The sequence below is a fragment of the Leuciscus leuciscus genome, assembly GCF_965113295.1.
Source record: "Leuciscus leuciscus genome assembly, chromosome: 20".
NCBI lineage: Eukaryota > Metazoa > Chordata > Actinopteri > Cypriniformes > Leuciscidae > Leuciscus > Leuciscus leuciscus.
Window position 1 is genome coordinate 7945245 of NC_138744.1, and position 16211 is coordinate 7961455.

At 37.0% G+C, this 16211-nt stretch overlaps 1 protein-coding gene across 2 annotated transcripts in view; it reads right to left on the reverse strand.

The window, feature by feature from the left end:
• Positions 1 to 1709: 1709 nt before the first annotated feature.
• The window catches only part of osbpl10b (oxysterol binding protein-like 10b), a 51022-nt gene continuing 36520 nt past the window's right edge, over positions 1710 to 16211 (reverse strand). For both annotated transcript variants that reach the window (XM_082149327.1, XM_082149328.1), the window contains 5 exons: positions 13952 to 14441; positions 9123 to 9309; positions 7402 to 7584; positions 4932 to 5085; positions 1710 to 2371 (listed from right to left, as the gene is read on the reverse strand). In XM_082149327.1, the coding sequence (XP_082005453.1) occupies positions 2327 to 2371; positions 4932 to 5085; positions 7402 to 7584; positions 9123 to 9309; positions 13952 to 14441 (1059 nt within the window). In that variant the 3' untranslated portion in view covers positions 1710 to 2326. The remainder of the gene's footprint in view (positions 2372 to 4931; positions 5086 to 7401; positions 7585 to 9122; positions 9310 to 13951; positions 14442 to 16211) is intronic.

Below are 16211 nucleotides of genomic sequence, written 5' to 3' on the forward strand. Positions count from 1 at the left end.
ATTCAAAATGCTTCATGTAGCTTAAATTTGTAGCACTGTTATTATTATTATACATTTTTATTTGATATATTTTGACATGTATTTCACTTTATTTGAATAATTTGATTTGACACCCCCCAAAAATGACAAACCTCATAGAAAATAGAAAAGGTTTTAATGATCTGAGGTTGATCATTTTTTAAAGGTTAAGCACCTCCTTTCAATGACCATTTGTTGAGAAAAATAGGTCTTATTTCGCACCCTATTAAAACAACTAGTGTAAAATAGTTTCCTCTTTTCTATCACAGAATCGGCGCTGGGTAGAAACTGAATACATGAAATCTGGATTACGTAATCAGATTCCAAAAAATTAGTACTTATAATATTACATCATATTACTTTCTAAAACGCTCAATCAGATTACAGTTAGGCTACTTTATTATGAATTACATTTTATTCACACAATAGCAGTATTAATTGATTCTCCCTAATTCTTCTTTTTACTCTTTTAAATGTTCTTTTCAAAAAAAAAAAAAAAAATCCAGCTGTGTGTCATACCGTATAGCTTTATTCACAATATAGAATGGCCATGTAAATAAATTTGTGATGCTTCTAAATTTGTGGAGAAAAGCATGTATTACCCCTTTTCCACCAAGGCAGAACTGGTGCTGGTTCGGAGCCAGAGCCTAGTTTCAAATCGGTTCTTTGTTTTTCCACCGCCAAAGCACCAGCTCCGAACCAGTAAAACTGGTTCTTAAGTAGCACCAAATCATTGCAGGGTCTAGAACGGAGCCAAGAAAGAACCGCTTGCGTCAGAGGCTGGGGGCGGGGTTACCGTGGCCAACAAGACTGAAGAGAAACTTGTGACCGCCATTTTTAAATAGCAGCTAGTCGAGCTAATAGCAGCTCGATTATAATATCCGTCTATGTAAGTTACGGCGAGCTGCACGAACGCGTTGGATTCGCCGTGTTTGGATGCCGATTTATTTTCGCAAACCCATGAGCATCCATAGTAACGCAACGTCTATTATTGTTGATGCCTTGTTCGAGATGCATCGGAGCAGCGTGGACCGATCAGAGCTGCGGGAGTGTTTGGAGATCATACGACTCCTTGTGCTTTTTGATCGCTTTGATTTCATGTGCTGATCGTTCTGCGAGAAGCCGATGCATCTCGAACAAGTCTGGTGTGTTTGTGTTTGGCGCTGCCGTACTAGCGTTGCTGGGCAACGTGATACGTATGCAGTGACGTAAGATATAGCTCTGTTGTGGCTCTCTGGCCGGTGGAAACGCAAACCGGTTCTTAGTAAGCTCGTCAGTCGAACCAACTCCGAACTGGCAATAGCTCTAGCTCTGAACCAGCACCCGGTTCTTGTTGGTGGAAAAGGGGTAAATGAGATGAATAATTATGCAAGTTACTAAACACTGCTGATATATAGCTTTGAAACACTATGTCTTCACCATATCCAATTACCTTAACATATCAGGAGTTTCCAAGTAAAGTTAATTTGCACATTTGAGTTAATAAACACTTGCATGTTCACAAAATAATGTATTTTGAGAAGGAAATTAAATTGTGTCAAAAAGTCCAATTTCTGAAGAGCAGCTTTTCAGAAATCAACTTTTAACTTTTAATCAGCATTTAATGAATAGTTCAGATAAGTGACTGAAACGCATGCATATCACTGACCTTGCTAAATAAATCATGAAGGAAAAAATACATTTGCACGTGATTTTAAAATCAATTCCTTCAAATATCCATTTTATTCTTTCTTCAGGTGTGAGAGACTCGACTGAAGCACAGTACTGTCATCGAATGGTAAGATTGATTCAGTCATTAAAAATAATACATAAGAACATGATGGGTGAGGTCTCTTGAACATGAATACATACTCCTCACGTACTATAGCCGCTCTGTGCTCACTGGTCTCACATAACCAGAATACTCTATGGTTGTTCTAAAATAATAGCTATCGGTTATTTGTGTTATACTCTCTGATACAGATGCTACATCTCTTCTGTGTGAAAATTCACTTTACTGTAGTATTGATTACCAGAAGTAATATTCAAATATAAAGATATTGCACAAGGTCACACAATTCAGGCCTCCACATCCAAATCTTCGTCGTCCAGAGGGGCTTTTGAGGTATTTTAACCACCCTTGAGTCTTTTTGTTTTTGGCACCTTTCATTCTCCGTACGACAAGTTGGAGAAAAGGATCAATGTCTTTCCCTGCGGCTTGAGTCCCATTGGTTGACCAGCCCCTCGTTTACATGGCCACTCCCATCTGTGGGGCGGGGTGGGGGGGGGCTGTGACGAACCGGAATCATGTGGCTCCAGCTTTTCTTCATCACTTCGTCTTCCACAGAGGATTGTGGTACACCCATCCTTCCCCCTGCAGGCAATTCAAGGACAGAATCAAATGTTAGACATGCTAGATCTGATATGAGAACCAATATCCTGCATGACTCTGGAGCTAATCAAAAGAGGCGGGACGTGAAGGGAAATTAATAATATTCGGCCCCGTCCCAAACATGGTGACAATGTAAAATGCTGTATTGAGGGTGAATTGTGACCACATAGATGGGTGCTTCTGAGCCCCCTTTTAAATCATGACATTTAAGAATGGGTCACAGTTACACACTACCATTTAAAATGTGGCTTAGTAAGAGTTTTTTAAACACTCTTTATTCAGCAAGGATACATTGATTTGATCAAAAGGGACAAAGACTTTTACATTGTTACAAAAGAATATTTCAAATAAATGCTGTACTTTTAAAAAGGCCTGACTGTTTCTTGAGCAGCAAATCAGCATATGAGAATGATTTCTGAAGAATCATGTGACACTGAAGACTGGAGTAAATAAATGCAGCCTTGGTGAGCATAAAAGACATCTTTCAAAAACATTTTCAAAACTTTTTAAAAAAGTGTATAATGAATCATTTTTAATAAGAGTAAAAAAGAAAAATCAGTTGGTTCACTGAATTTAATTATCATCATCAAGTATGAAATATAAGTGAAAAGAATCTTACCAACCCCAAACTTATGAACAGTACTGTAGTTTTATAGAGTTTCCTTCAATTAAAAAAAAACCTGAGGAGATCTTGCATTCTGTTTTTGAACATATGAACATGTCTTATGTAACCACCTCCTAAGAAACTAATCCGTTCAGGGTCTGGTGAACTGAAACCAGCCTAATTATAAAGGGCTTCCTTAAAGGATTAGTTCACCCAAATATGAAAAATTATCCTATAATTAACCCCCGCCCTTAAGCCATCCTAGATGTGTATGACTTTCTTCTTTTAGCCAAACACAATCAGTGTTATATAAAAAAATAACCTGGCTCTTCCAAGCTTTATAATGGGAGTGAATGGTAACTATGATTTTGAAGCCCCAAAAAATGCATCTATCCATCATAAAAGTGGCTCCAGGGGGTTAATAAAGGCCTTTTGTGAGAAGGTTAGAAATGTATCCATATTTATAACTTAAATATTTTCACTGGGTTGTGGTAACGGCCTAGTGCCGGTGGAAGAGTGACCTCTGACCCGACGCATGACGTTTGATGTAGGAGTGAGAGTAGACGCCTCTCACAGTTCAAACAAATTGGGCTGGGCAACAAACACAAGCTCCTCCCACAATTCTCTTTAAAAATTACCATTGTAGACTAGTGATGGGATTTATGGCTCTTTGAGGGGATCCGGATCTTGGCGATCCGTTCCTTTCAAAGAGCCGTTCAAAAGAACGGCTCTTTTGGCTCTTTTTAAATATTTAGTCAGTTTTAAGAAGCCAGCTTGGGGGCATCTCAGTTTATCCTGGAAATAATCACTGGGAGGAATTATGAGGTGAGATTTGTATAGTGTGTGTATGTGTAAAGCTACGTTGACTTATGTTATTCACACAATACCTAACGACCCGCTATTACTGACGTTGGCACTGAGACAGAGAGGCACTCGCACGTGTTTTTATTTTTTATTTTTAAACTGGAGTAAGCATGTGACGGCAGCGTGCACAAGTCATGGCTCTGCTCCTACCCAATGACAGAGGCACGCAGGGTTTTTTCCACTGGAGTACTCACGTGAAGGATGCGTGCACAACTATCATCATGCTGTTCGGCCAACGCATTCTCATCCCAAGTCGTCATATACTGACGCTTTTGACGTTTCGTCTACATCAAACGCACATGGCACCCTTTAGCGTCAATATGAGACGCAGATAGACTATCTGCGTCTCATATTGACGCTAAAGGGTGCCATGTGCGTCCCCTATAACTGTTCTGTCTCGCGGAGGAGCTAATTTGTGTGCATCTGTGTGAAACACCCATAGGAAAAAAAGAACGACAGAAAGAACGGCTCCCCTCCAGCCGCGACTCGGCTCCCATCGTTCATGTTTATGAGCCGTTCAAAAGAATCGGTTCGTTCGCGAACGTCACAACTTTATTGTAGACTTCTAATTCGTGACCGGTGTTTTGTTTTGCTCTATCCTCTGCGCTTCTGCGTTCGTCAATATGTCATGTGTCAGGTCAGAGGTCACTCTTCCGCCGGAACTAGACTCGCGTATGGCCGTTACCGTAAGCCAGTGATTATAGTTAAAAAAGTTATAAAGTACAAAAACCCATCGCTTGGACCCGTATGGATTACTTTTATGATGGATGGATGGATGCGCTTTTTGGAGCTTCAAAAACTCTATTCACTTCCATTATAAAGCTGGGAAGAACCAGGATATTTTGTAATATAACTCTGATTGTGTTTGGCTGAAAGTCATATACACCTTGGATGGCTTGAGGGTGAATGATAATTTTCATTTTTGGGTGAACTAACCCTTTAAGACCAATTAGCTGACTAGTAAAAGTACTGACTAGTCAATTAAAAATGACAAATGGGACTTGTATGGACAAATGAAGGCTTTGAGGCTGCAAGTCCTCATCAGGTTTTTGATGCAGAATTAGGAAGCCTCACCTCTTTGATAAAGTACTTGGGTTTCCAGGTGGTGCTGCTGGCTGTTCTCTGCTTCCCTTCTCTTCTCTGTTTCTCCTCCAGCTGGTGTTTGCGTTCAGTGGCCGCGTCGATGTCCCCGGCCTTCAGCGCCGCGGTCACATGCTGCCACAGCCGTCTGTCAATCATTGCCACAAGTCAGGATAATACCACAGGCTGATACTTTTTTCATGCTTGTATATTGTTGTGGAATAATATACTTCAGTTAAATTTGCTCCTAAATTGCACCTGCAAACTTTTTTGCGGTTGCCCCATATGACATTTTTTCTGGTCAATATGTATTTCAATTATATGCTAAATGTTGTTAACAGCATGGCTTAAAGGTGAACTAAGTAACTTTTTTTACCTTAACTGAACAGCTTCGGAGTCATTGGAATGGTTATATTACTTATTTCGGGTTGAATGGTGGTCGTTTCGCACCCCCCTGGTGCCCGTGAGCGGAAAATACGCACTTGCAACTTTGAGCCGGCGGGCCGCCGGCCGCTGCGTCAGGAAATCTCACGTGATATCAGGTTTCGCGATGTAAACAATTGCTTTACGGCCAAAAGAAATCTGCTAAAATGCTGTCATTATTGCGCTCCCTCACGCTGTCTGAACCCGAATGAAGAAGACGTTTTAAAGAATGTCCCATCTGCTTGGATGTCGTTGATCTATAGCCTCTGGTGTCTGAGAATCAACAACGAGTTGATAAATATCTATTCTGAAGCTGTGGGGGGAGCTCTAGAGAGAAACCTGCGAGCAAAAAGCGAGAATACAGCGAAGAAGTCCCGAAGCTACTGAGTGCTGCTTTAAGGAAAAATAATCTAATTGAAACATTTTATTCAAGCTTCATGCATTTTTTTTTTATCAACACTTGAATGTGGGTAAGTAAAAATAAATAAATAAAAAAGTAAAATTTTGAACAAAAAGCTGAGAAAACCGCATTTTTGTCAAAGACTACGTCCGGATCAGAGTCAGAATGATGCTCAACACATAGATGGAGTAGATCGAGTCCATCAAAGTTTTGATTTAAATGCAGTTTAATTTGATGATCACGTTATTTAACATAAGGAATGCTTTTATCATGCTTGTGTTTTGATGTGGAGATTCTGTCCTCTTTCAGGAGATGCATAATAGCGCCCTCTACCGAATTTTGGTCAATGGCGGGGAAGAGTTGCGTCATAAACGACGGAAAATGATGTCAATGGCGGGGAAAGAGTTTTTAAAGAAAAAATAAATACAGTTTTAAATCTTGAACAAAAATTAATTTAGCCAAAATTCAAAGCAATTTATTGTCTAAAATATATTTTGGACCATATTATTGTAAATATATTCAGATTTAAATTATTTAAAAAAATAGCCAAATTTAAATATTTTTGTACATATATTTTACAATCTATATTAGCAACTCGGCCATTTTTGTTCATTTTTGAAATATGAACAAAAATATGAACATATATATATATAATAAGCTGCAAAACTTTGCTGTTTAGTCAAGGGTGTTGCGTCTAGCCATATTGATCAGGATAAGAAAATCCACCTCAGATGATGAATCAGCCGAAACTCTTTTATTAAATTTGATCCCAAACCTTTCAAGGATCAATGGATCCTCACTTTTTTCAAGCGTAGCGCTACTTCAGAAGAACCTCTCTGCCACTATATCTTCTTTTGATTGCATTACGTGGCTGTGGTACCGCCAGGCTGAGAGCATTAGACTACTCTGATGGGGCTCTGTCCTGTCCGGCTGGATCTCTCCTCTACAATAAGCCAATAAGCAGCATTAGAGTTTATTAAGTGAATCCTCCAGCTCCCTCAGGGCCAGAGCAGTGCATGAGGGTCACGAGTATCGTATAATAAGAGCTTTAGAGGGGCAGGATTTAGCTAAAATGCTCTAAAATGAGAGATGCTCATCCACCGTGGCATTATCTGGATCGCCGAGTTCTGATCTTTCACACTCGCTATTTATTTGCACTGCCTGGGTAACTCTCTTCCCTAGAAGAAAGGTTTCACTATGCTTCCATTTGAAGTTAATAGACTTCTGCAAAATGAATAGAACAAGTTAACTCTAAATAAAAACACACAACTGTTTATATAAATATATTTAGTCCATTTTGTACTCTGGCAAGTGTGATAATCAGATCATTTTGGCCATTTTGAAAAAGAAAAAAACTATTTGTAGGGTTAGTAGGGGGACGACCCGGACTCATGAGCACCATGACTCAACATGTAAAGTGCATGTGTGAAATCAGCTAGACTACACTGCAACAAAGAAAGAAAAAGACCACTTTTAAAATTGTTGTTTGTGATTTCTGCATTACTAGTGGCTCAAAATGTAATTGCAAAAAAATAATAAAATAAGAATTATTTAAATAAAATATAGTTCTGGAAAAACATGAATTCTCCCGTAAATACCCACATTATCACTATTGAAACGAAGTTCGTGATAAAATCTCACCTCGATTCATACTGGGCCTGTTTCTCCAGCGGGCGGATCTTTTTCTTAATGACTGGCAGTTTGGATGTGTCAATCACTTTGGTCTCTCCACTGCTGTAAGTGAACTCCAGGGTCCCGTTCCACTCCCCCTGAGCCTTGCATACGATGGTACCGGTGGGATTGTGTTTTACCTCACCTGTGACTCTGTTGAAGAAAAAGAGAAAATAAGTTAAAGGGGCTATATGTAGAATTCAGAAACCACTGTTTTTAGCGACACCAGTGGCCAATAAGTGAACTGCAGCCAGCAACTTCTTGCCGGTGGATATGTTTGCACAACATATCATGTCGACAGATGAGCTCATTAAAATGATAGTTTGATTATAAAGTATATTTGAGACTATACAGTACAGGCCAAAAGTTTGGAAACATTACTATTTTTAATGTTTTTGAAAGAAGTTCCTTCTGCTCATCAAGCCTGCATTTATTTGATCAAAAATACAGATTTTTTTTTTTTATATTGTGATATATTATTACAATTTAAAATAATTGGTTTTCAATTTATTATACATTAAATTATCATTTATTTCTGTGATGCAAAGCTGAATTTTCAGGATCATTACTACAGTCTATCACATGATCCTTTAGAAATCATTCTAATATGACGATTTATTATCAAAGAAATATTTTTTCATAACCTGTGATACTTTTTTAGGATACTTTGATGAATAAAAAGTAAAAAAAAAAAAAAAAAAATTGATTTAAAAAAAAATTTGAAATCTTTTGTAACAACAATATACACTACTGGTCAGTAATTTGGGGTCAGTCATTTTCTTTCTTTCTTTTTTTGAAATAAATCAATACTTTTAGTCAGCAAGGATGTGTTAAATTGATAAAAAGTGATAGTAAAGAAGATTTATATTATTAGAAAATATTTATTTTTTTCAATAAATGCAGTTCTTTTAAACCTTTTATTCATCAAATATATTAGGCAGCAGAACTGTTTCCAACACTCATAATAAATTAGAATTATTAGAATGATTTCTAAAGGATCATGTGATAGAGACTGGAGTAATGATCCTGAAAATTCAGCTTTGCATCACAGAAATAAATGATAATTTAAAGTATAATAAATTGAAAACCAATTATTTTAAATTGTAATAATATATCACAATATTAAAAAAAAAAATCTGTATTTTTGATCAAATAAATGCAGGCTTGATGAGCAGAAGAAACTTCTTTCAAAAACATTAAAAATAGTAATGTGTCCAAACTTTTGGCCTTTACTGTAGATCTGACTATAGTTTGAATGAATCCCTTTTCTTTGTATGACACACTGACATTACAGAATAGCTCTTTAAGTATCCTGAACACTGTACATGCATTCATTTCATGAGCCACTGAAGGAAGAGGGGATGTAGCGTGTAAATGTCATCCTTTTTATTTTTTATATTATTTTATAGTCCTTCACATAAAAATCAGCCTTCAGGCTTTTGTAGACAACCCAGGAAGTTGGGGAAGGTCTAATTTTTTTAAGTTTCGCAACAAGCTGTTCACACACTAGGAATAAAAAAAAGTGATTAATACATGAAAATTCATATAGCCCCTTTAAAGATGACAAAAAAATAACTTATTATATAATAAGTAAAGTAAATAATCCAAATCTTACCATCAGCAAAATACATATTAAAATATGATGCATGTTTTACCTGATCTCAAATAAAAATGAGCTTCTTCACTCTCACCTGTGAACTTTCCCTCCATAGAAGGGTTTGGTGTGGAATGTGACGGTGGCAGAGTATCCGCTTTTGGCGCAGCCGATGGAAACTTTCCCACCCAGCTCCACCCAGGGCACTGTGAGGATGGAGCGAGCGTAAGCAGAGGGCAGCGTGAACACGTACTCCTCGTCATGCTCCAAGAGATGTAGGACTCCTAACGTAAAAACACAGGACACACTCGGTTCACAGACTCGTATGGTTCCAGCTCAACTCCATACAAAGCGAACAGAATCCTGATTAACTTTGATCCCACTGCTCCACAGGTGTTTATAGCAAGTCCTGAAGCAAAACTAGTTGAAACCACTGAGCGTATTAGAAGTTGTTACAAATTATATTAGCGAATTCATATCCACTATAATCCTTCTGTATAGTCCAGTGTCATGTGTTTTGACCTGTTCTGATTTACCAGTCATCAGGATGACAGATTTTTTTCTATATGACTTTTTTTTATAGTGTACTTATCTTTAAATACACTATATTATAATGCAAGCCTCGAACTACAGTTGGAAGTTATTCATTAAAATGATGACTTGTGTCTATCTGTTTAACTCAGGTAAAATCTGAAGAGTGCGAGCATGTTCGCAGCAGCTCTCTCAGCGGGCCTGGCCTATTTTTTATTCTGGTTACATAATGGACAGCTGTCTAGTGGCAAAATCTCTGTGGGCTTTCAGCCAGGTCTGACAACAGCACATCTGTTTCCCAGAGACAAGAGAGCTGAAGAGGGGGGGTGCAGTTCGGCTCCCTGCTCCAGAAGGGTCAAGCGTGTTTCGGCCCAGTTCCTTGTGATAATGCGGAGACCAGAGCTTCTCTGATGATCCCAGTAGAGGACAGATGAATTCATCTGTGCTGACGCATGAGGAAACTACATTTGATTGAGCCGACATGGCTGATTTGCAGAAGGGACATTCACTGTGTTAAGGGTGTTCAAGCATCCTTAATTCAGTCATGATGTCAATTTGTAGGCGAACCTGGAAGGCTATTTGACAATGGGTTAAATTTTTGATCCGTTTTGGTGAGTATTCATGTAAACACAGTCAGTTATGTCTAAAGTGAACAGTTGGGGAAATTATAATTATATTGGATCCATGCATAAGGAAAGTGAATATCTTTCATAGCTTTATTAAGAATCTGTGTATATGTAATTAATACAGTGCAGTTCATACTATGTATGCAGTTTAATTGGGGTGGGGTGGGGTATATGTTAGAAGGGAAGCCCACTGTATTTGACTTTGAAAACCCCTGATCTAAGACAAAGTTCATTTCAACGTGTACTAATACATTTTAACTCTCTGGTGCACTTCGGTCATATTTGAATGAAATATTTTGCGTTTTTTGCTTCATAGGAATTATACGAAACTTGGTAAAGGTTTTGGCACCTGCTATGTGAACTCACAAAAAAAAAAAAAACATGGATATGATTCGAAAAGGTCCTGATTAATCAAGGTCAAAAGGCATTTTTCATATTAATAACAGAATTTATAAAACTTTTTTCACTTCAGCAATAATCTGTCATCCTTAAAAAGAGACCAAAACAAGTATGTGCACCAAAACATTCAAGATTTATGACAGTTTAAGTTGGAAATTTCATTTTTAGGTCTATGCTCAAAAAGTGAATAAATGCATTACTGCATAAATATAATTCAGTACCATAAAATCCCTTAAAAATACAAAATATTAAACAAAAAAAAAAACTTTATCAAACTAAGAGTACATTCATTTAATTGAAACAATTTTCATTTTTGACTGCCAGATGAAGAGCACCAGAGGGTTTAAATCAAAAGGTGTATTATTTTTTTAACATTCGTTAATGCAGTATGCGTTAATGCATTTTTACTAACTAACTAATTAACATTAACAAAGATAATAAATGATTTAAATAAATATATTGTTCATTGTTAGTTAATGTTAGCTAAGCATTAAGTAATATGTACAAATGAGACTTTAAAGTAAAGCGTTACCAGAAAATCTTCATGCCAGCGTTATTGTAGTTATCTAAAACTAAAACCCTAAAAATGATTCTTTTCAATAAAAATGTCAAAATAGACAATGATTTACTGAGGAATCAGACTGAATCACTTACAAACAGATCTGTGACTTAATGATCTGATCTGGTGTCAGTTTTAGGGTTAACAGAGGAACAGATTATCAGTGAATAACAGCTTGATCTGTTCTTCATCACATGACTTCAGAAAACGTATATAAATACAAATATGAAATGTCGTTAAACGGAAATGAGCGTGAAGATTCTTAAAAACATCTGTTTTTGTGTTCGATAGATGATGAACAATAAAAGGATGAGTAAATTACATAATTTTCATTTTTTGTGTAAAATATCCTTTTAAATTCCTCTAAAATTTCCTGCTGCTCCAATTAACACTGTGTACATTACTCTAGGGGATTAGTGCAAGCCGTCTTATAAGTAATTAATGTTGTCCTGATTACAGAAGAGTCCTAACTGGTTAAGCTCACCAAAAGCTACCTTCATCCTGCATGATCCTCCACTTCATTGAACTCTCAGTTCGAGAGTATTGAGAACATGCTTAGGTTCAATTAAATTGAATGTACTATTCATCAAAGAAAATTAAGCAGCACAACTGTTTTCAACATTGATAATAATAAGAAAAGTTTCTTGAGCAGCAAATCAGCCTATTAGAATGATTCTGAAGGATCATGTGACACTGAAGACTGGAGTAATGATGCTGGAAAGTCAGCTTTTGCCATCACAGGAATAAATTGCATTATAAAACATATTCAAATAGAAAATAGTTGTTTAAATTGTAATACTATTTTACACTATTGCTCTAACTTGGATCAAATAAACATCTATAGTGAGCATAAGATACTTAAAAAAACAAAACAAGTGTATTTATAAAAGACGTTTATCTGGCTTCATCTGCCATTTTGTCACAACGTGAATGGGATTTCATTCTCAATGAAGAACCTGGCCAAAACAAGGTATATTAACTAAATGAAGGCAGAATCTTTAGGAACAATGCCTTTGCTGGCAGCTCTACAGTTTTGGGACTTGAACGAAGCATCAAGTGAGTGAGTGAAGTGACACATCAAGGGGAGAGTTTTTCAAACAGCAGTGCATTTCTGTTGTTGTTCCTGCAGACAGATGGAGTTGTGATATAAGCACCAGTAAATATCACAGGCCCTGAGGCAGATCAGCTGATCTGGAAACACAGTATGCTCTTTAGACACACATCTGAGGCGACGGAGGAAAAACAGTTCTGCCTGAATGAGCAACCCCTCAGGCTTTAATCAAACAGTAATGAACAAAACTCAATGATCCCAGCAGACAAATGATCGCCATAAACAAAATACAACTTTATGAATTAATAAATGCTTCTAAGAAACTATTTAGCTTTTTTTTTTTTTCTAGAAATGTTTTGGTAAGTATGAAAACAAAGACTAGTAATAAGATCTTAAGGATGGATCTTGAGAACTGGATGAACTGAATTCACTGAATTCTCATTGCATTATATGGCCCTGTACAATCTAATTGGTCCAAAAATCCTGCTCTACTTAGCTGTATATTAAGCAAACACATTCTGATTGGCTGTGATATGTCACTTTGCACAGTACATTGTCTCTTTTATCATTCGTTGAGAATTACACTATATCATTTTTTTTAATAAATGAATGTATTTTGTTTTGCACAATTTTGATTTTATGCGTATTTATTAAGACGTTAATACTGGTCGATAGCTATAAGACTATATAATTATTGTCATGTTATGGTTGATCAACAGTAAATTACCAATATTAAAAATATCCTATTTTGTCTAAAAATGGTTATTTTAACTACAAACAAAAGAAAAATGCAACAACATTTCTCATTTTAAAGTTTTAAGTACTATAATGAAACTTAATAAAAACAAGACATATTATATAAATATAAAAAAAATGAAAACAGAAAATATAAAAATAAAATCTGATTCAAAATATTAACAAAAACAATAATATTATATAAATGATAAATTAACCCTGATCGCAACATAATGTGAAGCATGAAAAAATTATATTAATTCTGAGATTTGCTATAAAGACAACTAGATTATTGTTGTTTTTAGTCAGCATTAGATGACGACAAAAATCCTAACCCTAACTAAATGTAATATTAGGGGAAATGACTACAAACAATTAAATATCCAATATCTACTGATACCAATAAATAAATAAAAATATTGGTATCTGTCAATATGGTACTAAAATATTGTGCATACTTATGTGAAATATTTGTCATACCAAAAAAGCACATTCAAATTGAAAAGGGTGTTACACAAGCAACATTTTGAGCAAAAAGCTAAAAAAAAAAAATCATATATTTGTCAAAGGCTACGTCTGGATAGGATTCAGAACGATGATCAAAACATGGATGGAGTAGATCGAGTCCATCAACACCCGCAAAGCTTCACAGTCCTATACCTCATGCTGGGTCGACATTTCATTCAGTAATATTAGGCTGTTTTGATTTATATACTGTTTAGTGTAGATGATCGTGTTATTATGCATATGATTACATATGATATCGCTTTATTCTGTATCTTCTTCGCATGTGTTTTGATCAGGAGATTCAGTACTCTCAGATGTGTAATAGCGCCCCCCACCGTATAACAGTGAAAACAAGGAAAGCCGGAAATTTCTGTCAATTGGCAGCCATAAAACGTAGTGATAATCTGCATTCTCATGTATGTAGGCGCTCTGAACGCTCTAACCGGAAACTCCCGATATGTACTTAGTTGTGCAAGTAGTCCATAGCGGGGAAAGCGTTTAAAGAGACTCAAACTCACCTTCTCCTAACATTGACACTCCTATGGACATGCCCATGAACTTGCTTTTTGTCCAAACATGGGTGTTGACGCATGTCCGGCGCTCTTTGCACTCGCAGTAAAATCCAGAGACCGGGGGGTGGTGGGACACCTGTTCAGCCACAAAGCGTAGCCGGTAAGATCCTAACCCATCATTGGAGGTGGTCTGGGCGGAATGAGCAGCCGCAGGTGCTGGGCTTGAGCTGGTAGTCCTGAGGGGCCGAACCTTATCTCGCGGTACGTCCCATGTGCAGTGGAAGCTCTCCCCCAGAATGGGGTTGTAAGGCTTCTTGGCCACAGCACCTTTACGACCCTCGTGGAAAGCGGTCAGATAGTACTCCACAAACCGGATCATGCGTTCCTCTGGCGTCGCTCCAGACGTGATGGCCAAAAACACATCCGGGTGGGCCATGAAGTTGGCATACATCTCCAAAAGGGAGCGCTTCTCTAGGATAAACGTGGGCAGCACCACCTAAGAACAAAAGATATAGGCCTACATTATCTGACCAATCTGTAGACAGTTTTGATGGTATTTGAATGTGAGTGAAAATAGATTTCACGGATATTGCTGAATGCAGCCCATGAATGCATTTTGTATCAAATGAATCACAAAATGAATACATTTATATTATTTGTATCACTCTGTACGTTCCAGACAAAATGTCACTGTGCACTGGTTGGGATTTTTTGCAACTCTTTCTGTAGTTTACATAATTTCATGAGTAGGTGGTGATAAGTGACTGTTTTTATGAGTGAATGTTTTTTTTTTTTATGATCCCTCATTCAACCGATTTGCTCAAAAAAATGGATTCTTTCAGGAATGAAACAAGTGTCTGGCTGCATCCGAAATCGCATACTCCCCTACTATATAGTAGGTGAAAAACAGTGTGTAACAAAAGAAGTCCGAATTCACAGTACTCATAAAAGAGTAGGCAAAAAGTACCTGATGACTTACTGCATACGATGGACACTTTAATATTCATGAGGCCACGGGAGAGGATTTATAAATGGCAGTGAAATGATTACTGACGATATGTAATCATCATACTGTCATATGATAATGACAACATGGCGAATGTAGTACCTCCAGATTACATTCATACTACACACACTAATACTATATAGAGCTTACTTTTTTAGCGGTCGAGAAGTAATTACTTATTCAAAATAAGTACCTACTCAAGAGAGTATGCGATTTCGGACTCAGCCACTGTCTTATTGAGCAAGTCATTGAATTATTCACTCAACCATTTCAAAATGCAGACTCTTTCAGGAATGAAACACCCCTATGTCACACAACGGCTCTGCTGTGCAATTGTTCTGAGCATTTTTTGTTGGTACAGACAAAGCAACTCGAAATATTGTGCCTAAATTTACTCCGTACAAATTTCCTGTTTTTACTTGTGTATAAAACATTAGCATACTTGCAATCGTGCTGTTTTATCAGCTTGGCTTTGGTTACCCATGGCACTCACATCTACGCCGATATTACAAAAGAGCATATTATTCTTGTAATATTGCTAAAATATTATTTTACATTATTAAACTATGCAATGTGATGTGATGTCAGTGTAAGCGCGTACCTATTACTAGTGCTCAAAAAGATAATATAATAACTGTATGCTTGTCTTTGTAATACAGATTCTGACTCCATGGATTAATGCTCGGTCCCTTTCCCCTGAGGCCTACAATACACATGCACACATCACTGAACTTCATCATCTGAGCTATCCAAATGACTGCTCAAATCCTGCTGAACTATAAACACAAGCCCAGAAGGAAATGTTTATATCAGAGAGACTAAACAAAGATGCCTCTGTAGGTAGTAGAGAGAGAAACATATATCAAAACCAACTGAGACATTCCTGAGGCTGATGAACAGTAATTAGAATAATAATATCATGACACCTCTCGACACGCTTGAATCGGTCCATTAGATTCCTAATCACGAGGACGAATAGGATCATCAAATCAGATAAAGTATCCTGTTAACTGATTACGTAAAGTATAATTATGAAACTGAATTTCCCCTGAGCTACGATTATGTTTATATTCCTTGTATGTAGCATGGGCCTGTAACAGCGTGGTTCAACCAAACATAGGAGAAATTCAAATTCAAGGAATTAGTCTTTTAATAATAAACCAAAATACTCAGGGGATCATACAAATATACAGAAGAGAAAACCACACATAATGTCAACAAGAGACTGAGCTAAACAGGGAGGGGTGTATATATATATAT